This window comes from Rousettus aegyptiacus, unplaced genomic scaffold (genome assembly GCF_014176215.1).
Source record: "Rousettus aegyptiacus isolate mRouAeg1 unplaced genomic scaffold, mRouAeg1.p scaffold_m13_p_2, whole genome shotgun sequence".
In the NCBI taxonomy this organism is placed as follows: Eukaryota; Metazoa; Chordata; class Mammalia; order Chiroptera; family Pteropodidae; genus Rousettus; species Rousettus aegyptiacus.
Genome location: NW_023416295.1, coordinates 34,676,045 through 34,700,761, shown reverse-complemented (window position 1 = coordinate 34,700,761; position 24,717 = coordinate 34,676,045). Strand labels below are relative to the sequence as shown.

General features: G+C 38.1%; 1 protein-coding gene and 1 pseudogene across 6 annotated transcripts in view; both read right to left on the bottom strand.

The window, feature by feature from the left end:
- The window catches only part of HIBCH (3-hydroxyisobutyryl-CoA hydrolase), a 75,456-nt gene extending 68,449 nt beyond the window's left edge, over positions 1-7,007 (bottom strand). For 5 of the 6 annotated variants that reach the window (XM_036236181.1, XM_016146335.2, XM_016146780.2 and 2 more), the window contains exon 1: positions 6,870-7,007. Coding sequence is in view for 4 of the 6 variants with exons in the window: in XM_016146335.2 (XP_016001821.1) it covers positions 6,870-6,889 (20 nt within the window). In the remaining 2 variants the exon portion in view is untranslated. The remainder of the gene's footprint in view (positions 1-6,869) is intronic. The other variant, XM_016146588.2, reaches the window with a different exon arrangement.
- A 2,233-nt stretch (positions 7,008-9,240) lies between these two features.
- Positions 9,241-9,850, bottom strand: LOC107515420 (annotated as a pseudogene).
- Positions 9,851-24,717: the final 14,867 nt, after the last annotated feature.

Here is a 24,717-nt window from a genome sequence, read left to right as displayed (position 1 = left end):
TTTTAAAATATTAAATGATACATGACATGGAAAAACAGTCATGACAGAAGTTACGGAAAGAATGCAGGCTACAAAACAGTAAGTATAATACACTTCTAAGTTTGTTGTTCTAAAAGTGGTTATTAGTTTAGAAATACAAAGCTTAAGACACAACTTAGACACAACTTAGCAAAAGTGATTAGTAATAAGAGAAGTCAGGAAGGATGGTGGGGGAAACTGGAAAGGGCATGAAGAAACAGTGAGTGTAGGAAATTGTCTCATTTCAGATGATAGTTACAGGACTGTTTATGTAAGAGGTCACTGAGCTAAAGACTTCAGAATAGCACATTTAGGAATTTTAAAATTAAATAAGAAAGTAAAAGCAACCTGGGAGAGGGAAGTGCCTGGAAGGGAAATGAAATGAGGAAGGCTTCTGGGATGCTGGTACTAGCTTGTTTTTTGATATAGGTGCCACTGAATGGGTATGCTCAGTTTGTGAAAATTCATCGCTCTTGCCTTTGAGAAACTCAGTACAGTAACGCATATCAAAATACTGTAGTTAGAATACACTGGGATGCATGCTAAACAAGAAATGAAATTTAAGACACACAGTGAGGTCAAAGCTGAGATCGGTAGCACCAGTGCTTGATAACGACTGTGTACATTTGTAGATACATATACTATGATAGGAATAACAAATTCCCATTTATTAATTTTTCAAGGATACCTGAGATATTTTGAGGGGTGAGTTTAGCTGAGGTACTCAAAAAACAAGGCAATCTGGCCATTGTTACCATTTGTAACCACATCTTAAATGACCAAATTTATAAAAATATTTGTAATCCAACTTTTCAGAATTTATATTACTTTCCTTTTACATTATATTTAAATTGATCAACACTACAAAAAGGGGCAGGGAAATCACTAACTCAGTCACACTTTACATTCCTGGACTAGCATATTTTCAATGTGCCTTGCCACAAATAAAGTATTTTTATCCTAGTCCAGTGATTCCACAACTTGTCTTACAATCACCTGGAGACTCCTGTAATGTTGTGGTGCGTTCAAATCTAAGACCCAATGGAGCCAACTGAGATTAATTATGATCCTTTATTAACCGGCCCGTGACTAACTCTCTACCACACAGGGTTAGAGGAGATCAGCCCGGGGTCTTTGAGGCAGTTTATGAAGCCTCTGACTACATCCTAGAACAAAGAGAGTAAGCAGATTATAGAAGCAGAAGTTGACCACTAACACAATACAAGTACATCACCTTGTACCATACTCTGGTTAATAAGTGAGCAGATTATAGAAGCAGACACTGGCCATCTTCATATCTTATACAATACATTTCCTAAAACCATACACAAGCAAGTAAGACAACTTCTGGTATCTTAAGATCTTTCTTCCCTGTAGCTGACTTAGCTAGTTGGCTCACTTTGAAAATTTTCCACCCTTAACAGTAAACATTGCAAGGTCCAGGTCACATCCAAGACCAATTAAATCATTAACTCTGGAGATGGAACACAGGCATCATGTTTGAAGCTCCCCCAAATGATTCCAAACTGCGGACAAGTTGTCATTAAAATTAATACTTTATAAAAATTAAACTGAAATGACAGATCCTAGCTTGTTGAGGGATGTTTTCTAAAGATTTTCATACAGATTTTTGAAATCTGAACTATGCCTACCCTGCAGCACCATTTTTTAAATTTTCAGATTAACTCAATTTTATCTTTTTGGAAGATTTTTTTTTTTTTGAAGTGTCAAAAAATGTAATCATTATTTTCTTTAGATCAGAATAAATGAATTCTTGAGGCCAGGCTCTAATGCCATTCAGGGTTAATGACAGTGCTTCCAGTTTGGCAAGTTTTATGTAATAGTTTGAGTACTACCTGCAACAGAGAGAGTAAACTGGGAGAAACAAAGGCCTAGGTTCAAGTTTCAGTTTTGAGAGACAGAATTTTATTTCAAAGAAAGTTAATAAAAACCTAATAAAAATGCAAATGGAAAGCACTGAGCATGGCAGTCATAGATCACAAAAATCTCTGGACTAATTACCATAAAACAGAAAACAAACCTAGGTACAACTAAGTTCCTTGTCAGATTTTACATAATCATATTGCTTCTATTTGTTCTGATTCATACTCAGCTGTTTTTTAAAATCTAATATTAACTTTTACATCTCAAAAATGTATTTGAGTATTCAGAGTCTCCAGTTGAACTTACACTCTTCTCTTTCCTTCCTTTTGACTCCAAAACTGCCATCTGGTAGAGGGGAAGAGGGCATGCACATCCCAGCTACTGCTAGTTAACTAATTCACTTTATTAGGCTCATTGTTTCAAGTTGAAATCAAACTGGCTGCTTGAGGCAATCTTTCTCACTGTAGTTCCTAGACCAGCATCATCAGCATCCCCTGGGAACTTGTTAGAAATACAAATTATTGCTACTGAATCTGAAACTGTGGGGTGAGGCCCAGAAATCTGTTTAACAGACCCTCCAGGTGATTCTGATACATGCTAAAATTAAAAATAACAGAAGGATGAGAACTCTATCGTAGGAGATTTTTACAATTACCCAACGAAACACACATGGGCTCAAAAAATTAAACAACTTTTCATGAAACTGTTTAAGAAGATGATATAATGAAAACAGTGCTTAATAAAGCTTACTGCAGAAGTAGGCAAGGTAGAATAGAGCAGAAAATCAAGTACAAGGCCAAGTAATTCAGACATGAACTGATGAAGAACAGCACTGTGGAAACAGAAAGAAATGATTTAAGAGCTATTAGGAAGTAAAAACACAATAGAAAAAGAATTATGTCAAAAACATCTCCCAGATTTCAAGCCAAGACTGCTTGGAGAATATAGGTACTGAAACGATTGGGGAAGAAACTAGCTGGTTTCCAGGGTGAAATATGAAATTTCATTTTAAATTTCTTGAGGTTGTACTGACATAAGTAGAAATAGTCAACATCAAGTATAGAGAAGAGACTGAAGCTTGAAAGAAAGTTAGAACTAAGAGACTTATTAAGAAATCACATGCACAATTACTGAGGCAGCTCTGTTGTGAGAGATGCCTGCAGTCCTGGCAGGATGCCTGGTGCCTAGAGCAACAAGATCACACTACTGGGAGGGAGAACATTCCTTCCCCATTCTGGGACTTCTTGCTCTAGGCACAAGAATACGAGGGAGTAGTTGATAACACGGTGGTGGCCTTAAAGCTTAATTTGGGAGTTGACTGTAATCTGTAATTACTAATCTGATTGTAACTGATAATAATAACAAAGCCAGCTTTGTGAAAGAGAATAAAAAGCCATGGAGACAGGGGTGGGGGAAGCTAACACTGCCATATTCTTCCCCTCTCCCTTATCCACCTTAGTTAATGCATTTCCAGACTCGACTCTTCTTCCTAACCATCTCCGCAACACCCTCTATTAGGAATAAGTGAGAAATAATCTATAGGCGAAACAAGTGGCCTGAAGTCAGCCCCGGTCTACAAATGTGTTTTGTTTGGTAAGCAGTGTTTTAAAACTATAAACATTTTTTAAAAATCAAGAGATTTCACTAAAAATATAGTTTTCCAGCTTTTCTAGAAAAATTGGTAGTTATGGAAATCCTGGCTCTACACTTTATAATGGCAACAATGCCTGAAATTAGAAGCTGCCTCCTTTACACAGTGCTGCCATCCAGCCATTCCATGCTTCCTTCTTACCCTCTGCATTTTGGTTTGTGATTCCTAGCATAGAAAAAACATTAACAGAGAATCAAACACTGAGCCTTCATAAACAATTACATAGAAGTAAACTAAAGAGAAAAGATGCAGTCCAAGAAGCAAGAACCAAAATAATGTAGCTCAATAGAGTACAATGCAGATGAAGAAGGGAATGAGTACTATTGACAACTTAAAGATCAAACTCTAATGAAGCTCCTTGAACCTACCCTCCTTTCTAAACCTGGCTCACTCATAATTGTACTAATTGTACTTTTCCTTTAAAATACTTATTAGAGTTGGTAACTAAGTACTTTTGTTTAAATATTTGTTCCATTATCTGCTCTCCTTTCAAACTTCAAGGGCCCTATATAAGAAATAAGAACATCAAGTAGTTCTTGTTGGCCATGACAATATTCCAGAAACGAGAACATAACAGTAAGTACTGTTGAATTCTTTCAGACTTAGGCTGGGAACTTTTTAATTCCAAAGGTAGGGGTGCACCTCTAAGAGCTTCTGAACAGAGAAACAGCAGGCACTGAAAGAAATTTTAGTAATATTAATCTGACAATCATGTGCAGATTCAAAACTGGAAGAGGTAAGTACACCAATCAAGTTTCTGCAAAAAGGACAAGTGATAAATTTGAGGGCTTCTCAAATTTGAATCAGTAGGAAGAAATAAGAACTGGGACTGTGGGAAAACTCAAGACAACTTAAGGAGACAGTGCCAAGAACCTGAAAGTGCAGAAGCTAGGTAAAGGTTGCACTTATGTGAAAATTTATATTTGAGGTGTAAATGAGACATTCAGGTGGCTTGGACTGGCACTAGAGTTCAGGATAAATCAAGGTTAGAAACATAAATCTGAGAGTTATCTTCAGAGAGAGATGCTTTATTTGAGAACAACAAGAAATTTCCAAGGGCTGAAATGGCACTAGGGCAAGGTAAGTAGTACACAGTAGAAGGTAATTAAGACAGTGCCAGGGAAGCCAAGGAGACTGGAGTTCAAGAGGGATTGCCCACCAATGTCAACCACAGAACAGAGGCCTTATTTCCTCTCAGAAACACTCTCTGTGGCATTCTGTTGCATAATACATTTGTGGATTAGGCTGTTGTAGAGTGGCTGACCTTGGACTCAGGCCTCTGCTCTCCTAGGGTTGGCTCTAGAAAAGGCATCTCTGATCAAAGCTCCCAAACTACTACAGGACTCACTTAACCAGTGTGTACTTTGAAATGTAGGGTGGAATAAAATCGACTGGAACTCTGGGTATTACAGTAATTTATTACATGTGGATTGTGAGTTTATTTGCCCTGTGTGAACTAGATTTGAATTATATTACATGTGTGCAAAATGGCTCCACTAATGTTAAACCTCAGAAATGTAAAAAACCTGTTTTGCCGAACTGAAAATGTTTACCCCAAGGGTGAAATTGTTTTAACCAAGAGTGATAACCAGAAATTCGTGCACCTGGCTGATAAGACACTGAAGACATCACCGCTACATATAAAATCTCCAGGACTCTCTGCCTGAATCAGAGCACTCTCTCTGTCTCACAACAGTGTGTCTCTCCACCCCTTGATTCCCTTCTTGGCCCAAGACTCTGTCCATCTGAACCAGAGGCCTCTTCGCTGATCGAAATAGACGATTAATCGACCGGCAATTGACCCAGCATTGACAGGGCACCATTACTGCTCACCGTGTGTGTTTCAGCCAGCATCGCAGGGTGGTCTGCTAGGACTGAAAAACATCAGAATCTGGTATGAATAAACCCTAGCACGCAATCTTATTTGTTTGTGTGTCTGCATCCTTACTTAGTTGTTGTCTCGCTGGGCTCTTCATATTTAAGTATATTAAGCAAAGTGCTATCACGGGTTCGAACTGGCTTAAGGGCTTTAAGGAACAAGCAAAGCCACCTGGGCATAAGTCCAAGAAAAAGAGTGGCTTGGACACTGGGAATGACAGATTCTTTTCCAAGTCAGTTAACTTTGTTAATAAATGTCTTCCCAACTGGTTTCTTATAATTTAGAATTTGCTCACAATTTCAAAAAAAGAGCAGCAATGATTACATGGAATTCTGGGAATGACAGATTCTTTTCCAAGTCAGTTAACTTTGTTAATAAATGTCTTCCCAATTGGTTTCTTATAATTTAGAATTTGCTCACAATTTCAAAAAAAGAGCAGCAATGATTACATGTAATGATTTTCTTAGTATTTACCAAGTCTCTGTGGGAGCTAGTTAGAGGCACAGGGACAACTAATTTCAAGGTATTTTAAAAAAAAAAGAAAGAAAGAAAGAAAGAAAGAAATTTTGAGAATCAGGCCTGTGGATACATTAAACAACTAGACACCTTCCTCTAAAACAATAACTATTCTCAATTCAAAGAAACACTCCTATCCCTTCCCCACCAGGCAAACTCAAAGGCTGAAGAACCAGGGATTTAAGTTGCCCCAAAAATGGGATGGTTCTCCCTTGAAGTGGTCACAGCTGCTACCTGGTAACGTATAGGTGCAGGCAGTAGACTTCAAGACTGATGATGCTGCCTAACTTCCTAACGTGATGGCACCCAGATTTCCTTAGCTGAGCTCAAGTTGCACTGAGCAGCACTTTCAAAAGTTAAACACAATATTTGCATACATATTCCACCAAGCCCCGTTAGGTGTCCGCAACACTAGCCTGGAATTTCCAGAGACCTGTATTAATCCTGGAACCATACGACAGAGCTGAATACTAAAAAAAAAAAAAAAAAAAAAAAAAAAAATCACACCACATGCACAGGTGCAACCACTGACAAAGCACAGTACGAGCGTTAGGTGAACAGACCATACCACAAAACTCTTCCAAGTTGAAACCTTGCGTGTCTTCCAGACTATACTCAACTGTTTAAAAAGGGAAAAAACTGGAGTCAAAAGAAAAGCAAGTCGTGAGGAGTCAAGGCTGATTAAGACCCACAGTGGCAGAAAACGATGGTGATGCTTCAAAGAAGGGGCTAGGAGTAAGATGAGACACGCAGGAGGGATTGGGGTGCTACGGCCCGGCCGGGGCTCGCGCCTGACGGCTCCGCCTCCAAGGATGACTCGAAACTTCGAGGTCAGGCTGTCTCCACTACCGACCCTGTGCTCACCTCGGCGAGCACAGCTAAGGTGCCCGCCCTAGGCCGCTCCCTCGTTCACTCACTCACCTGGACATCAAGCCGCACATATATGCAGGAGGTTCAATGACCGAAACAGCCAGGACGGCCTATCTATTGGGATCCTCACGCCACACGTAAGACCCGCCCACCGCCCGTGCGCCGCCGTGCGCCGCCGGCCACAGAGGGCAAGTCCTCCAGAGAGCCAGAGCGGCCCACGGCGGTACTTTACGCCTCGCGGCGCCGAAGGGCGGGGCGACAGCTGCTTGAAAGAAAGGGTTGAGGACGCAAGAGGGGGGATGAGATGGGCGGGACCAAATAGGGGCGGGGCGAAGGAGGAGGGGAAGGAGGAGGGGCAGGGCTGAAGCTGCAGGCACAGAGCATACACCGCTGATTGAAGGGAAAGATTGTTCTTTAGAGTCTCTGTTGGGGAAAACCCGACTGATCTAAGCTTGGCCTTCTTATTTTGACTAGCAGGAATTGACGTGAAAGACTGTTTTGGAATTTTAACCTTATTTTTTTTTTATGTACAGAGGTCTGTTTTTCATATTTGGTTAAAAAAAATACATCTTTCACAAACAAAAAAAATTGGGGGCGGGGGGGTGGAATAAACGAACAAAAAGCCTAGGGTTTCCACCTCACTGGGCATCAGGGTCAGACCTGCTCCCTTTCTTAAAGGAAATGAGACTTGGGTTTTTTGTTTGTTTGTTTGCCCTTGGTCATTGGCTGCATCCCTGTTGCTACACACCCGCCAAATTGCATATGAGCAGAGACATAAGCCCTGAAATGTTTAACTGTCTGCATATCCCATTGGTTCATGGACTCCAACGGCAATGGGGACTTCATTGAAGTTCCTTTGCACAGGCCCAAGTAGATTGGCAGAGAGGAGTTTCCTCTTCCCAGGAAAGGGCTTACTATCACTGACAGTGCCAATAGACCCAAGGTCCTGCTTGTGACAATCAGCAAGGTTGGCTGCAACTTATGGCTGATGGTGATTAGAATGTCACTATGCAGGGATAAAGAGCTCCCTGTGGTGCCAAGCAGGTCTGGTGTAGAAAATGGTGCAGAAGAGACCGCAGCCAGTTGCTGAAATGGTGTAATACAATAGCTGCTCGGTAGCCTCTTACTCAGCATAAAAAATGGCTTCATTGAATATATATGTACAGAAAAAGTGCTGGTGTAAACATGCACTCCCGTCACAGTGGAGAGGAAAAAGTCTTAGCCTCATCCCATTAAGCTTTCTCAGTTTGACATACAAACTGGCTTTGCTGCTGGAGAGAGGTCTGGCCAGTAGGGCAGCTCTCAGACCTGCCAAGACTTATCTGTAAGGGTGAGACAGGTCATCCCCACCTGCCCACCTGCTTTGAGGCAACCACTACCGCTATGGAGACACATGGTATGGTAGGATACATCCCCCTCCTTCTCTCTTATTTTCCAAAATTACAAAAGAAAAGTGGCCTACAACTATTTAAAGAGATAAGGGTGAGTCAATGCTCAGATTTGTAAAGGAAACTACAGAAAGATGACAAACCCAGGTCCTATAACATAATACATACACATAGCCACCCAATTTGAAATTTCTGCTTCTTGTCACTATGGTGACTCCCAGCCTATGAGAAACTTATCTTCACAACACTTTCCTTCCCAACTCTGTTTTCGATGTTGAAGGCAAACTTATTTTTTCCTGATATTGCCAGAATGGGTAAACTGGGAAAACTTTCCTTCAGCTTATCTTGTGCTCTTAAATCAGTGAAGTAAAGTGACATGGACAATGCCAGAGTGAGGCAGACAGGTCATTCATATCTTTCCCAGCCTGGCTTTGGCCATGTTCTCTTAGGTATCTAGTTCACCCTGTCACGCTAGAATGTTGCAAAATTCAACCATCTTTTCCTTATAGAACTCCAAGAATGGCTATAAACCACCCTTACAAATGGAGTAAGGGGTGGCATTAAGGGTTGGCAACGGCATGCTGTACTGCTGCTGGGGTTTTGGAGATGGTTCCCTAAGAGGCCCTTCTAATCAGTAGCATGGGCTTGGCATGTACTGTGTCTTCAGGCCCACTAGTTTCCAGAAAAGGGGAAGTGGAGGCAGCATCTCCAGGTGAGCCAGAGTAGCAATGAACTCCACCAGAGCCTCTATCAGGTTCTCATAGGAAAGGGGAAAATAAGCTAGGACTCACTTTCTTTTCTCCTCTCTCAAATAAAACAAAGGTCTTCTATTACTTGCCCTAAGCACAGAGCTTCTATTTTCTTAGGAACAAGTAACGCTGGTTGGTTTTTGTAACAGCCTTTGCATCTGGCCTATTGCATTGTCAAATCTGAGGGGGAAACCTGAAGAGATGTTTGGGGAAGTGGCAAGAACAGACCCACTATATCGGCCACAGCACATCACAGAAGAGGTAAGAGAAGTTTGGGTAGAACTGTTACATATTAACCCTCCATCCCTGATGGGCCTCCACCTATTCTGGTACCACCAGCAACAGTTCACAGTTCTTTCCTTACAAATGATGTTTTAGAAATTTCCTAAGTTCACTCTTGCCTCCAATCCACTCTGGCATCTTCAGTTTGGAGTCAGAGTTAGAGTAGGCACCGCCCACCTCGGGAACACAGATCTAGTGCTGCCTTTTGAGAGGAAACTTTAGTGGACCCCAGCACAAGCTGGAGGGGAGATTCACGATAAGCCCACAACATTAGTGAGAGCAACGGCACTGACATCCCTGAGCTTGTCCCACCAAACAGCTTCATAGCCTTTGGTTTAAAGTGCTGCCATAATCACGCTCACATTGTAGTTCATATGTCCTAGCAAGCTCTTGTGGCGGGGGGAGGGTCACCATGGTATTTGGAGACAATCTGTGGAAAATCTCTTGCAGCATTTCTCATATGAGTACACTGCTGTCCTGGAAGATGCTAGAGAGGGCATGCAGAGCATGAAGCTCCCCATGCTGTTCCTCATGGCCGATTTGTGGGGGTAGTGCCTGGGGCAGCGTCAATGATTGTTTTAGTCCTGTTGCCTTTCCAGGGCATGCAGCTCATGTTTTTGTTTTAGGTTTCAGAGAGGGCTAAAAACACCCCACTCTTCCCTCCTGAGGAAGAATGTAAGCTTCTCAGTCTTATCAGGATTCCTGAAGTCCACCTTATTTTCTGGTATCCATTATTTATGCTTTGTCATGAGGAGAAAAGGCTAAAATCAAAATAAAAACAATCCATCTCTTCTCTCTTCTCAACAAAAAATAACTTTTGAACTAATGTATTTCACATTATGTGTTACACATAAAATTTAAGACCTCGTTCCTATCTCCCCCTCCCCCTAGTACCCTCCTCCAAAAAAAAAAACCAAAACAAAACACTATTTTCTTGCTGTTTTTTTTTCTCTCTACAAAAGCCAACCAGGCCTCAGTGCAGGAGAACCAAATAGAATCATTACATCACTCTTTTCTTCCCCTTCAAAACACAGCACCACCAACTCAGGAAACAAGGCCTAGGTCAAGTCCACAACCCCCAGCCTGCTGACCAGTACAGGTACCGTGGCCTGTTAGGAGCTGGGCCACACAGTAGGAGGTGAGTGGCAGGCAAGCAAGCAAAACTTCATCTGTATTTGCAGCTGCTTCCCAGTGCTAACATCACCACCTCAGCTCCACCTCAGATTATCAGGGATTAAATTTTCATAGGAGGAGCGCTGATCCCTGATGTCAAAAAGGTTGGGGACCACTGGCCTGGGTGGTGAATAAACTGCAAAATTCGAGCAGATAACAAGGGTCAGCCAGCTTGTGATCCTAGACTATTGCTGAGGCATCAGAGGTAGGAAGTGGCCATCCACTTGGGTACAGTGGGGCCCGGTGAGAGGGGCAGTCATCCCTTTGAAAGCACAGACTCTCACCTTGTTGCTATACCAGCTATAGGCTGTCATCTAGAGCTGCAGGCCACTGCCTGAGTCCCGCTTTAGAGAGTAGGCAAGCAAGCACTTGTGGAATTTTATACTTTCTAAATAAAAACGTAAATTTAGTATTCTTTTCTTTGAGGATTCAAACATGAAATATACTTTATAAAAGGAGGACATTGGTGTAGTTTATTTCTAATCCAATATAGAACTTCTTTCACATTAGGATTGGGATATTTTTAGTTTGGGGGAAAAGTTATAGATTCCCCCCTCTTGCTCAATGACAGACAAGAATTGTTTCATTAAAAGGTGATACAGTATATGTCTTCACCAATTAAAACTAAAAGTTACTGTTATCGGTAAGAGTATAATTATTCAGAAAGTAGTTTTTTGGCAATTTAATATTTTTCATTTTCAATTACAGTTGATATACAATATTATATTAGTTTCAGGTGTACAACACAATGATTAAACAGTTATGTAATGTATGAAGTGATCACCCCAAAAATCAAGCACCCATCTGACACCATACATAATTACAATACTGCTGACTATATTCCCCATGCTATACTCTGCATACCCATGACAATTTTGTAACTGCCAATTTGTACCTCTTAATCCCCTCCCTGCTTCACCTATCCCCCTAATTCCACCCTCGATCCAATCCGGCAACCATCAGAATGCTCTCTGTGTCGATGACTTGTTTCTGCTTTGTTTGTTCATTTATCCTGTTCTCCAGATTCCATATATAAGTGAAATTATGTGACATTTGTCTTTCTCCATCTGACTCACTCCACTCAGCACAATACTCTCTAGGTCTATCCATGTTGTTGCAGATGGCAAACAGATCCTTATAACCAGTATTTTGAACTCTGCCTCTGGTAGATTGCTTATCTCAATTTTGTTTAGTTCTTTTCCTGGAGCTTTGTTCTGTTCTTTTATGTGGGACATATTTCTTTGTTTCCACATTTTAGCTGCCTGTTTGTTTGTATATGTTAGGTAGAGCTCCTAAGTCTCTCAGTCTTAGTAGAATGGCCTTATATACAGTAGGTGTCCTGTGGGGCCCTGTGGTGCAATCTCCCTTGTCACCTGAGCCAGGTACTCCATCTGTGTCCCTTGTATGGGTTGTATATGCCCCTGTTGTAGTTGAGCCTTGGTTGCTGTTTGCACATCAGTGAGAGGGATTATCCCTCAGACTGATTGGTTGTGAGAACTGGCTGTGATTAGAGTGGAGGAGCTGTTGTGCAGGGACTGACACTACGGAGCATGATTCACTTTAGCAGGTTTCATTGTCACTTGTGCTGAGCTTGGAGGTGCTGGAAGAGGCTAAGCTCTTAACTGAGGATGTCTGCCACTAGTGCCAGCTTAGGGATGCTTGTTTGGGGTTTGTGAACCCCAAGAGATAAGGAAGGTCTGCAGCATGAGCCAAGACAGGCCATTTGTATGGAAATGCCACTGAAAGTAGCTTGAGTGAGCCTGCACGTTGGGAGGGGCAGGGTCTCAGGGAATTACTAGGGCAAGGTGAATGGTGAAGATTCATATATGGTGCCCACCTGTGTCTTCACACTGGGTGATGGGAGGGTTCAACAAAGGAACAATGGCTTTAGTCAGCACTTCTGTCTTGGAGAAAGCTGCCCCTATAGCCCTTGCCCCAAAGCCAGACAATTTAGTTCCTCTCCATATGTCCCTGGCACCTTTTGCACTACTGTCCCAGAGTTAGAACTCAGAGCAGGTGAGTCCATTAGCAAGTAGGTCTGGGAGCAGCATCTTTAAGAGGAATGCCTGGGGCTCCAGCAGCCCTCTATCTCCCTCGGCTACAATCTACACTGGTTTTCACAGCCGTAAGTTGAGGGGACTTCTCTTCTTGGCGCTGAAACCTTGGGGAGCCTGGTGTGGAGGCCTGGGACCCCATGCTTCTCAGTAGGGACCTCTGCAGCCAAACTCAGGATTTCCCTCTTGAGTTTTAATTGCCACATGTGAGTGTGAGACCAGCCTGTTCCACATCACTGCCCCTCCTACTAGTCTTGATGTGACTTCACCTATGTATCTTAGTTATAGGACTTCTGTTCAGGTAGACTTCAGGCGATTCTCAGTGATGGTTGTTCTGTAGTTTAATTGTAATTTTGATGTGGTCATGAGAGGAGGCAAACACAGTGTTTACTTACTCTGCCATCGTGACTGGAACTCTTAAAAGTAGCTTACTTTTAGATGAAACCAAGATTTAACTCATCACTAGGATCCACTGTTAAACTGATTCAGAAAAATATTCCTCTGCATCCAGATACACACAGATGTCCAGCAGCAAACATTTCATCACCACGAAAATATGGACATATTCATCAGAAAGAAGGAATTCAGTGAAGAATTTCAGAGAAAGGGAAGTTAAAAGTCTTACTTCCTTGACATTTAAGAAGATACTGTCGTCTTTGATTAAAAAAATCACTTTTCTAACCTAGATCAAATATAATTCTCAAATACATATTGAACAGAGGACAAACAACAGGCATCGCAGAAGGAACTCCTAACCTGAAATTCAGTTTTGTTTGTTTTTTGTAACTTATGCTAGAAACTGTGAGGGGGTAGAAATATCAGAAGGGACAAAAAGTAAATGATACTGCCTTTTTGAACTTTATATTCCACAATAACATACTATCTTTATCTCTATCTGGTATTGAAAAGGGGTAGCATAGAAATGACTGGGAATGCTACCTTAGATAGGATGGTCAGGAAATGCCCTTCTGGGACACATGTGTGAGTGATAACCTGAATAAAGTGAATGTGATGATTGGGATAGTCCTAGCCTATGATCTGGTAGAAAAGATAGGCATGCATAATGATAAATCACTCTCTCTGAAATAATTACTGTGACAGGATGTTAAATTTAAGGTTTTGACTGAGCACCCAACACATGATAAATATCAGCTATCAAATGAGTTGTAAGATGGACCACAATGCAATTTTCGAGGAAAACATATATTAAGAAGTTTGATAAGTCCTTAAACTTCTAATTTCAAAGATGAGAAATTTAAAAAATGTTATAAGGATGATTTTAGGAAGAGGATTTTCATGGAATACTGTGGAAACTCAGCTAAGAACTTTGGATAAAATATCACCAACTGGGCTTTGAAGGATAAATAATTGTTTTTATTTGCAATTCAATTTTTAAACAGCTATGGAACATCACTATTTGACATCACCATCTGACATTGCCAGGATATCTCATTCAGTGTGCACAATAAACAAGTGTCATCTGGCCCAGCATACTTTACTGGAAATAGCTTGGGCCAAGATTCAAATTGTTCCTATCTCCCTAACATTATGTGTGTGCAACCTGTGTCACATAAGGCCCCATGCTCTGAAGGGCCCTGTTTGATTTAACGGTCTGCTCTTAATAACTTTTGTACAAGGGGCTCCACATTTTCATTTTGAAGTAGGCTCTGCAAATTATGTAGTTGGTTCTGTCATGCCCCTTACACGCTAACAGTTTAGTGACTTTGGGGAAACAATGACCTTTATCAATAGTGTTTGTTCCTCTTTGAACTAAGATTTCTAGTTGTAAATGACCCACAGAATGGAAAACATTTCTCCAAATGACATATTTGATAAGGAGCTTGTATTCCCATCTGAATAGACAGCTCTCCAACGATATGCAAATGATCAATAATCATATGAAAAGATGCTCAACATGATTAGCCATCAAGGAAATACAAATAAAAACCATAATAAAATCTAACTTCACACCCAGTAGGATGGCTGTAATCAAAAAGATAGATAATGAAGGGTTGGCGAAGATGTGGAGAAATTGGAATCTTCATACACTGCTAGTAGGAGCATAAAGAGGTATGGCCATTTCAGGGAAAAAAACCTAATAGTATCTCAAATGGTTAAACATAAAATTACCATGAGATCTAGCAATTCCCCCCTGGATACATAGCCAAGAAAAAATGAAAACATAATCTACACAAATGTTCATAGTAGCATTATTCTTAATAGCCAAAAAAATGAAAAGAACCCAAATGTCCATTGAATGTTGATTTTTTTAAAAGTGATACGTTCATACAATGAAGTATTATTGGCAAAAAAAAAAAAAAAGAAATGAAATACTGATTCATGCTAGATGAACCTTGGATGAACTTTGAAATTCATGGATAAACCTTGAAAATGCTATGCTAAGCAAAAGAAGCCAGTCACAAAAGATCACATATTGTATCATTTCATTAATATGAATATCTAGAATAAGCAAATGTATAGAGATGGAAAATAGACTAGTGGTGACCTCGCATTCTGGAGGAGTGATGGGACAATTGGAGGGTGAGAGCTAAGGGGTATAGAGCTTCTTTTTGGAGTAATAAAGATATTCTAAAATGTATTGGGGTGATGGTTGCACTATACTAAAATCCATTTAATTATATACTGTAAATGGGTGAAGTGTATGGTATGTGAATTATATCTCAATTTTTTTAAAAAAGAAATCTCATTGCTCTACATTTTCACCAACATTTTTTGTTGTCAGTCTTTTTCATCTTGGCCTGCTGGTTTTGTATTTTAATTTGCATTTCCCCAATGTCTAATGATTTGGAGTACTTTTTCATGTGCTTATTACCTTCTTTTGTAAGATTATTCAATTCTCTTGCTCATAAATTGGTTTATCATTTTATTATTGCTTGATGCAGTCATTATCAATTGCTGTTACAAATTAACCCCAGAATTTAGCATCTTAAAACAACAAAACACTTATCTCTCACAGATTCTGAGGCTCAGGAATCAGGGTGATGCTTAGCTTTTGGCTCAGAGTCTGTCCTGAGGTTGTAAGACATCACTCGCTATTATTAACAAGAAGTATGGATAACAGATCTTGCTCCAGGGACTCCAGAGGACAATGACGATCTCAACTGACAGATTCCCAAAGGATATCAAAACCTTTTCTTATATGAAACAAGGTGGGCAGTATGGGATACTATGGGCCTGTGACAAACTAGCATTTCTTTCAAGGCATTTACCATTTTCTCCCTTATACTATAGGCATGGACCATAAGATTTGGAGATGCCAAAGTTTGGGTGATAAAATCTGGATCCTTTCCCTTCTCTTTTGTTCAATACCCAAAGCAAGTTACATAAGCCCTTGTGCAATCTGAGTAAGCATCGGTATGGCCCTATGATTAAGGCATTGAAAAATCAATTAATAAACACGCACTGCCCACTGTCAGTCAATCCAGTTACTCTAACCCTAAGAAGCCCCACATAGGCACTGCTGAGGAAACCAGCTTGGAATCTCTATCCAGCTGGCTACAGCATCTATACTAGTCCATATCTCCATGTGTTCCTAGTGGGCCAGATCCCTTCAGGGGAGACGGTACTAGAGTCATCTGTCCGGTGCCCATCAGGCTGCTCCTCCTTTGGCTGAGACTGCCTGCTGCAAGCTGGTATGCCCCAGAGTTGCCCTCACAGCATTGTGACATACTACAGCTATTGAATATTTTGAATATCACCCTTGCCCTTTTGTTTGTTTTTTGCTAGTCATTGTGTACAACTGAATGAACAATACTGGACCATATGCATTATAGCGGAGTTATTGAAAGGATCACATTGAAACAAATTGGATCTGAAAAACCTTAGAAGTTAAGCTACATCTGGATGCCCTTTCTTCTCAATCCCCCTCTTTCCTTGGCCATGTGGAATCTCATGCAGACTTGTGGAATGTCTGCTTTTTTCTAGTTTAATCATCTGTTTGGATACTGAAGATGTTAATGGGTTCCAAGATTATGTAGGTCTGGCAGGTAATGATTGCTTATTTTTTCAATCATCAACCACTATCCATGCTCAGTGTATTGACTCAAATAGCAGCTGATAGAGATAGGAAGATTAATAAAATAATTTAAAAACAAATATAGTACAGAAACATTCTGGAAGAATAATACTGAAATTATTAGTGGTTATCCTTGGGTGATGGTGGAAATACTGGTAACACAGTACTTCTCTATAAGTATTTATATTTTCTATTGTTCTTAAGAAAAGTTGCTTTATAACAAAAATAAAAGTGGTTTTAAGGGAATAGAAAACATTACACAAGACATGCTATTTTTTTTTTAAAAGTAATTCCTAAAATGCCTTTTGGATAAGTTTTTTCTTTACTACATGCACTGGGTTTCTAGTGAGTTGCCAGGTAGTGAATATACCACATCAAAGAAGATTGAAACGCTTATGTTTTTCCATAAGGTGGTCCCTCCAAATCGGATTTCTTAGAATAAAGCTTTAATACATTTCATGATTTTGATATATTGCATGCTAAATTATGTCCCTAATAATTAAAATTAAAATACATATATAACACATACACAACATAAAATATAACAGACATTATAAAGACTTTGCACTGTATTTTCAATAACATAAACCCTGGTACAGAGTAATAGTATAATGTCTGTTTGTATATTTTAATAACTGACATATTTCCAATATGCAATGTAAAATTATCTTCATTATTAAGAATATGCATATTATATAGATATAGTCTTGAGGACCTCAGTTTAGCAGTTAAAATTACCCCTAAGGCATCTCAAAATGAGAAAATGAGTAAATTGACCTGCCCTATCAAGTTTGGTAAGTCGGGTTACAAATTTAGCAAGTTCCACAGGGAACTATGTAATCAGGAAGATCTTTTGTAATGATTATGGCCTTTAAATTCCTCTGGTTTCCCTAGAATTGTTTGTATGTATGTACACATAGGATAATAATATGTAATTAGATCAAAACTTGTTTTAAAGTGTGCACATATTCCCCCTGATGAACATTAGTTTCCTTAATATTTGATATTTCTTGTGGGGAGAAAAAAATCAAATGAGTGTCAATATAGTATATACTTTAACTCATGTGGGAAAACTCTGAGTTCTTTCAAGAGTCACTTTTACATTGTTCTGTTGTTTGGTTGGTGAGGCTTTCTACTATTCTTAATGCTATATAAGAAAGTGGTAAGGAAAGAAAAAATTGTAAATATCAGTCTTCTGTGTGGCTACTATGCTAAGAAACTCTACTTTGAGATTCTTGCCTCCAAATCCTAAATTGAAAAAGAAAAATGACTCATCCCATGATATTATTGGTAAACCCAGTTGAAATGTATATAACTTCTGCCTATATTTAGGAGCAAAAGATAGTAGAAGACAAGAAATCAATATTTGTTATATATTTTTAAGATTCAGTGTGGATGAGGTAGGTAATAATTTGCAGTTGATAAAAGATTTATGGTAAAATCAAAATTTCTTTAACTTTTGATTTCAACAAGAACAAGTTAGCAACTGCTACTGCTATATGCTGATCTTCTAGACTCTGGTGTATGTTGAGGACAAACTCACTCAGAAGATAAGACCATATTAAGAGATGGAAAGTGGGAGACCAGAAATGGCAGTGGAAAAGTGAATGGAATGGTGATTGGGAATTAGCTTCCTTTCCCTCATCTTCATGTCAAGCAATGGTCTGCGACTTTTATTTTACTTATTGGTCCTTAACAGCAGCATCTGCTGAACTGCATTTGGTGCTATTTCCAAGATAAAATTTAACTGTGTATGTCAGGTAATATAGTTAACTTTTCCTGTGGAAAGAGAAAGGAAGATATGTGTGTCAAGAAGAAACTGTGAAGTAGGACCAACAAACAAAAACAGGAGACAAGTGTATGTTCTTTCTAATTTTCCAATGTTTTTTCATTTATGACATTTCATTGGTGAAAACACAATTAATCACAATAAGCAAACATTTCAGTGTCAGAACATTCTATTAAAAAAACTTGTGAAAAGCATTTAGGATCAAAGATAAAATATCTGTAAGTTTTAAGATAGTAGTAGTAATAGTACAGTCCCATGTGCCTAATATATTTACTATGTCTCCAAATATTACCAAAATAATGAGGCACTTTATATATCACAGAAGAAAGTTAACAAATTAAAAGCATGGGATAATCAACATATGAGATATCTACTTTTTATCTCCTCTTGCCTTTCCATTCTCTTGTTGGCTTAAGTTTTTACCAGAATGATTTGGTAATAAGAGATACAATGGGTGTGGTTTTGGAAAGGAATTTGATTTTGTGTATTAGATATTTTAAAGAAGCCTCTTAAAGTTCTATTTTTGAATGCTTAAAAAATTAAAAGACTTTTAATGCACTATTCTCCATGAAATTAATCTCATTTTCATATTTTCCATATAATATCTGAAAGATAGATTATGAAATTATTAACAGTTCTAAAAATAAAGCTAGGCAAATTTATTCCAAAGCAAAATATACAAAAGGAATAAGCAATCAGGTTATAATATTCGAGATAACAATTATGCAAAAAAGTGATTTTACAAACTAAAGAGTGTCAGGGAGGGTCCAATAAGTTGATTTTAGGATCTTCCACTGATAAAGTAAACAAGAACATATTCAGGAAAGTTTAAAAATTGAAGGAAACGATTCATTGATAATAAGCTTGCTCTAGAGGAACAGAGTTCTATACCTAATCAGTAGGTGCTAGGCTAGGCAGTTTTTTAGGACTATTCAGATGAAGCACAGGGGAAGGCAATACCATGTCCTGTCCCTTCCCAGATTCCAGCCTTTAATTCCCACAAGTCAGAGGGGAACTCAGATCCCAAGGATCCATACACTTCTAGGCTTTTATTACATCTTACATCTGGGAATTCAGTAAGCAACATTTCATAGAAAGATAAGTGGTAAAAAAAAAAAAAAGGTAAGTCACATTTAATGAAGCTTAACATACATACTGTGCGTGTGTATGTGTGTAGAGTGTGATAGAATAAAGTTACTAAGGCCCAGTGAAACTTTGGTAGAGAGAAGCCTATATTCTCATGCATTGTGAAATGACTATAAATATATCTGTATGACTTGTTCTAGAAATTTAACCTTTGCTTTAGATATCTTAGCTACTTGTAGACCTCAATATCACACTTAATTCCCCCTGGTTTATAGTTTAGTTAACTTGCCCAGTAACTTTAAAAAAGTCAAAGAGTTTTAAATATTTTATTACAAATATTAAGAATTCCCAAAATCTTTTTTAAAATCATAGATTGCTTTGTTTTTATGAGAGTTACTTAATCTCTTTTAAGGCAAGTATAAATCATTTATATCAATGATTTAAAAGGAACACAAAAATAAAATTGTGCAATATTGTACTAGGAATCTCTTAGCACCATATTGTGCAAGTGACCTATATTTCCCCCTATGTGTTATCTATCTAATATCCTACAGTCAAGTCATTTTTACAGATGCCTAACAAAAGACATGTAGGTGGCAAATGCTGGAAAACTCATTTCAATTCAGTGAACTATAATCAAAACCAATTTCAAGTTTTCAACAGCTGATGTCAGTGGCAGTCATGCAATATTGATCTTTGTGACAATTGGTGACTTCAATTCTAGTTTGATATAACAGTTAAAGATATGACTTTTGTCTTGAGTCTAGAAAGACTGTGAGAGCTGCCTGCTGACATTACTACTATTGATCTTTATAGAAGCCTTGGCTAATGTGTCATTAAAAATCATATTACAAATGAATATTTAATAACATGGTTGGAATGTTCCTATGATTAAACAACTGTTTACAAAACAACATACTTAGTAATATATGTAAAAACAATACATATAGACACACACAGAGAAGATGGAAATTTATACTAAAAAAATGTTAACAGCTATAGTATTTGGAATGAGTTTTCTTTTTTATGTTTTCTCACCTTTTTTTCAAAATTTCCACCAACTTTTTCTTCATAATGTATTACTTTTCTAACTAGAAAAAAATCAGTTAAAAATAAATAAGTTTCTGAAATCAAAAGTGAATTTTGGCAGAGTTACCCTATTGCAATTAAAAAGCTATTCCATTGGCACAATAATGCAAAGAAGGATGAAAGAAGAAAATAGAGGACCCAGAAATACAGCATACTGCATAAATGAACTTAATACATGGTATGTTGGTCATTAAGGATTAGTAGAAAAAGGATTTTGTTCAATAATGATGTCAAAAAAGGTTGGCTCGATATCTGCAGGAGAAATCACTTTAGAGCTTCTCAAAATAACTTCCAGATTATTAAAGACTTAAATCTTAAAAATCAAATAGTAAAAACATTAAGAGAAATAAACGTGAATATTGATCTAATATTTGGTTAAAAAAGGATCTAGGTATAAAAATAAAGATCTATAGATCTGACTATATAAAAAATTTTAATTTTGTTAAAAATCTTTCAGTAAAATTAAAGGAAAATGAAGAAAATTATTCATAACAAATTGGCAAAGGGTTGCCATACTTACTATACTGTTAATTGAATTAAACAAGGTAAATAATAATTACAGTAGTGCTAGTTTATGAGCTCTGTCAGGGCAGAGGCATAACTGTATTGTTTACCATTTACATCCATTAGCATAATGCCCAGATACAATACAAGGAATTAATACGTATGAATAAAGAAATGGTCAAACATGAAAAAGCAGCTAGGGGGGAAAGAGAAGGAGAAAAGGAAATACAAATGTCGAACAGACATGATAAAAATTCTTTTACTACTAATAAAAATTCAATTAAAACTATGATGAGAAATTAGAAGAGGTTTTTTGTTGTGTGTGTATCTGATAGTAGTTACAATAAAGAGACAGGCAACATCATTCAGAGGGAGGAGTGTTTCAAAGGGCAATTGGCAAAATCACATTGTTGACCATGTAATTCTAGAATCTAACCTAAAGAAACACAATAGACACTTGATATTTATGAAGGATAAATCGTCTAGACTCCTGGACTCTCCAAATCTGTTTTCAAACTACTTCAAGGAGCCCTTGAGTTCTGTCAGGGTGCCCCAAACTTTCATGTGACTTTTATCTCATTTATAGTTAGACTCGATATAGGAATATTTTCTTAAAGATTCCACTGAAAATATCAAAATTTGAACACGCTGTACTATATATATAATTTCTTCAATAAAATGCAATGGAGTGTTACTTCTCAAAAACTACAAAAGAGCAGAGAATATAGTGTTACATTCCCAGACATTAGCCTCGCAGTAATTCAAATTCCTGCTGCAGGAAACTTGTAAAGTCACTCTACAATTACCTTGCAAATAGACAAAAGCCCAGATGTAAAAATCTGAGAATATCCAGGGCCCGTTGAATAATAAATAAAATATTTGTGTTCTATGATGTTCACCAGTGTTCCTTAATATATTAGTCAGTCCTAACAGGAATCACCTCCCCCTCAGATGTTTCAACAGAAGAGATTTCATAGAAGAAACTATTTATGGAAATTTCAGTTAGGTTTAGAGTTAGAGTTGGGTGAAGGGAAATAACACTGCACGGAGATGACAAGAGACATGAAGGTACTCAAGCTCTTCAAACAACAGTAAGAAGATGTTACCACCACTACGAATGAAGAGATAAGGGGAGGAGATCAAATGAGAGCAGTAGAGAGGACTGCTTTGCAGGAGCCTTAGAGGCCCAAAGCAGGAAAAGAGTTGGGAGGAAATATTCCAACATTTCTTCTCTTCCACCCTCCAATCTATTATTGGTGTTACCCATTGGCGAATCCTACCTGAAAGCCCACTGGCAAGAAAGCCCAGGAAAAAGTCTATGAAAGTTCTGCTTTCAGAGGCACAGTCTAGCAGAGAAGGAGGGACAATGGATCTGGCTGAGAGCAAACAGAAAATAGCAAACATAGAGTAGTGGAATATTGGGAACCCAGAAGCCCAATAATATAGGAATGCTTAACTAAATGATGATATTAACCATTCTCCAACTAGGTAAATAATAGCACTCAAAAACCATTATGTGTTCAGGGAGCACAGAAGAGAGCATGACCAACTCCATCGGGGGCTGTAGATTCAGAGATTTTCTCAAATTGAAAACTAAGGTGCACTGTCACCCAAGCAAAGTTTCTTGTATTTTTATTTAATATAAAAACAATACATAGTCACTCTAAGAAACACACAACAAAAAAAACACCCCCATCCCAAGACCACTATCTACATCTTAGTGTGTTTACAGTTTTGGATCTTTTTCTATGAATATATACACATGTGATTATGTTGTATTTGGGATGATTACACCGTTATTTTTTTGTAAACTGTATTTTTCCACTTGATAAATACTTTCTCACGCTATAAATATTTCAAAACTTTTAAAAACACTTAAAACTTCTTTAAAAAACTTGTTTCCTCCTCTCTTGTAACTAATTTCTATCCTCTGACATTTAGCTTGCTTTCTTTTTTTGGCAATTACCAAATGCACTGCGTGATGAGCTATCTTGTAGTCTATCCCTTGTACATATTACTGCCCTTAGGCCAATTTCAGGCCACAGCCTGTTTTTCTACAGCCTTCAAGCTAATAGCTTTCATATTTTATAAGGGTAAAAAAAAAAAAAAAAAAAAAAAAAGGACACACACAAAGAAGAAAAGCAACATGGATATATGTGGCCTGGAAAGCCTAAAGTATTTACTATCAGGACTTTTATAGAAAACATTTGTCAATCCCTGTATTATGAATTCTAAGAAATGTTATTTTTGAGTCTAAGAGTATGAATATTTTTGAAGCTTTTACTACATTCTGCCAAACTGCCCACCAGAAACACTGAAACAATTTATGTCCTTCTCAGTACTGAGCTTGGTTATTTGCCATTCATCCTGCCTCAAAGGTCACGTTCCTAAATTGTTAGTTATGAGTATTCTTTTAGTCCCAGTAAACTTGATGGTACATTATCAAGTTTTCACTTCCCTTAAAAATATGGTGGGGTCATTTAACTTTTCTTACATGACTTAACTAATTTACATGTTTACTCATTAAAAAGAACAGGATATTTATATATCTTTGTAAGCCACTTTATTAAATAAGGCTTTACTCTTTTATATATATTGTAAATATTTTGATAATTTTTACTTGTCTTTCAATTTTAGTCTGGGTGTTTTTCATGAAAGTTAAAAATTCTATAGTCAAATCTGTCACTTTTCTTTTGTAATTTTAAACTTTAATCCATGTTTATTCTGAGATTAAAAGCAAGTCATTTGTGAGTTCTGATGTCATATTGCTGGGTTCGAATTTGGCCTTATCACATACTATATATTTGTCTAAATTACTTAGCCTCCTAAAGTCATAGTTTTATTCTTTATTAAATAGAGATAATTGTAATACTTACGATAGGGTTGATGTAAGAATGAACAGCTATAAAACACAAAAAACACTTAGCATAGAGCCATTGGCTATTACAGTAGTGACAGAATACTCCGGGCAAAAGAAATAACACGTATAAAGGTACAGAGATATAAAAACAAGTTTGTGCATTTAGGAAACTAGATGCAATGTCATAAAATGGGGTGTCAAGTGTGAGGGGCAAGGTTGTCAGATGGAAGGGAGGGTAGGTCTTGAAAGCCATGCCCAGGATCTTGCTCTTAATATTACCAGGGGTTGGGAGCCAAGGAAGGCTTTTAAGCAATCAAGAAACCCATTGAGGTATGTGATGTAGGATGATTGGTAGTAGCAAAGCGGGAGATGGACTAGATTCACAAAAACAGTAGTGTCCTGCTCCACCCTGCCCTCCCCAAATTCCTGACATCTAGAGGCAAATTTTTTCACCTTGTAACTATTCTGGTATTTGCCTCTTCTAAATATTGTTTAAACTATTTCTTTTTAACTTTTAAACTATTTCTATTTTGTCAACATAGATAAAATTATAAGATTAATTAATAAACAATACCAGTGGGGATGTACCTAAGAAGTCCTTAAAGGGGATGGACCTGAAATATGAATCTGAGAGAGAAGATAGAATCGACTTGACTCACCAGTGAGTGAAAGGGGAACAGGATAGCGGAGAGGGAGAGAATAGGAGGCATTGTATGAAGTTAGAGGTCACAGAAGAAGGCTGGGAATAAAAGATGAGTTCAGTTTGGGAGATGTAAAGTTTTAAGCACCATTTTCTGGAGCATGAATAAATTGAGTATTGCCCCAGACTTCTGTCTTGGTAGTTTCTCCCTGCTCAGAGGACCAAGTATTGATAATTCAAGAGGCAGTG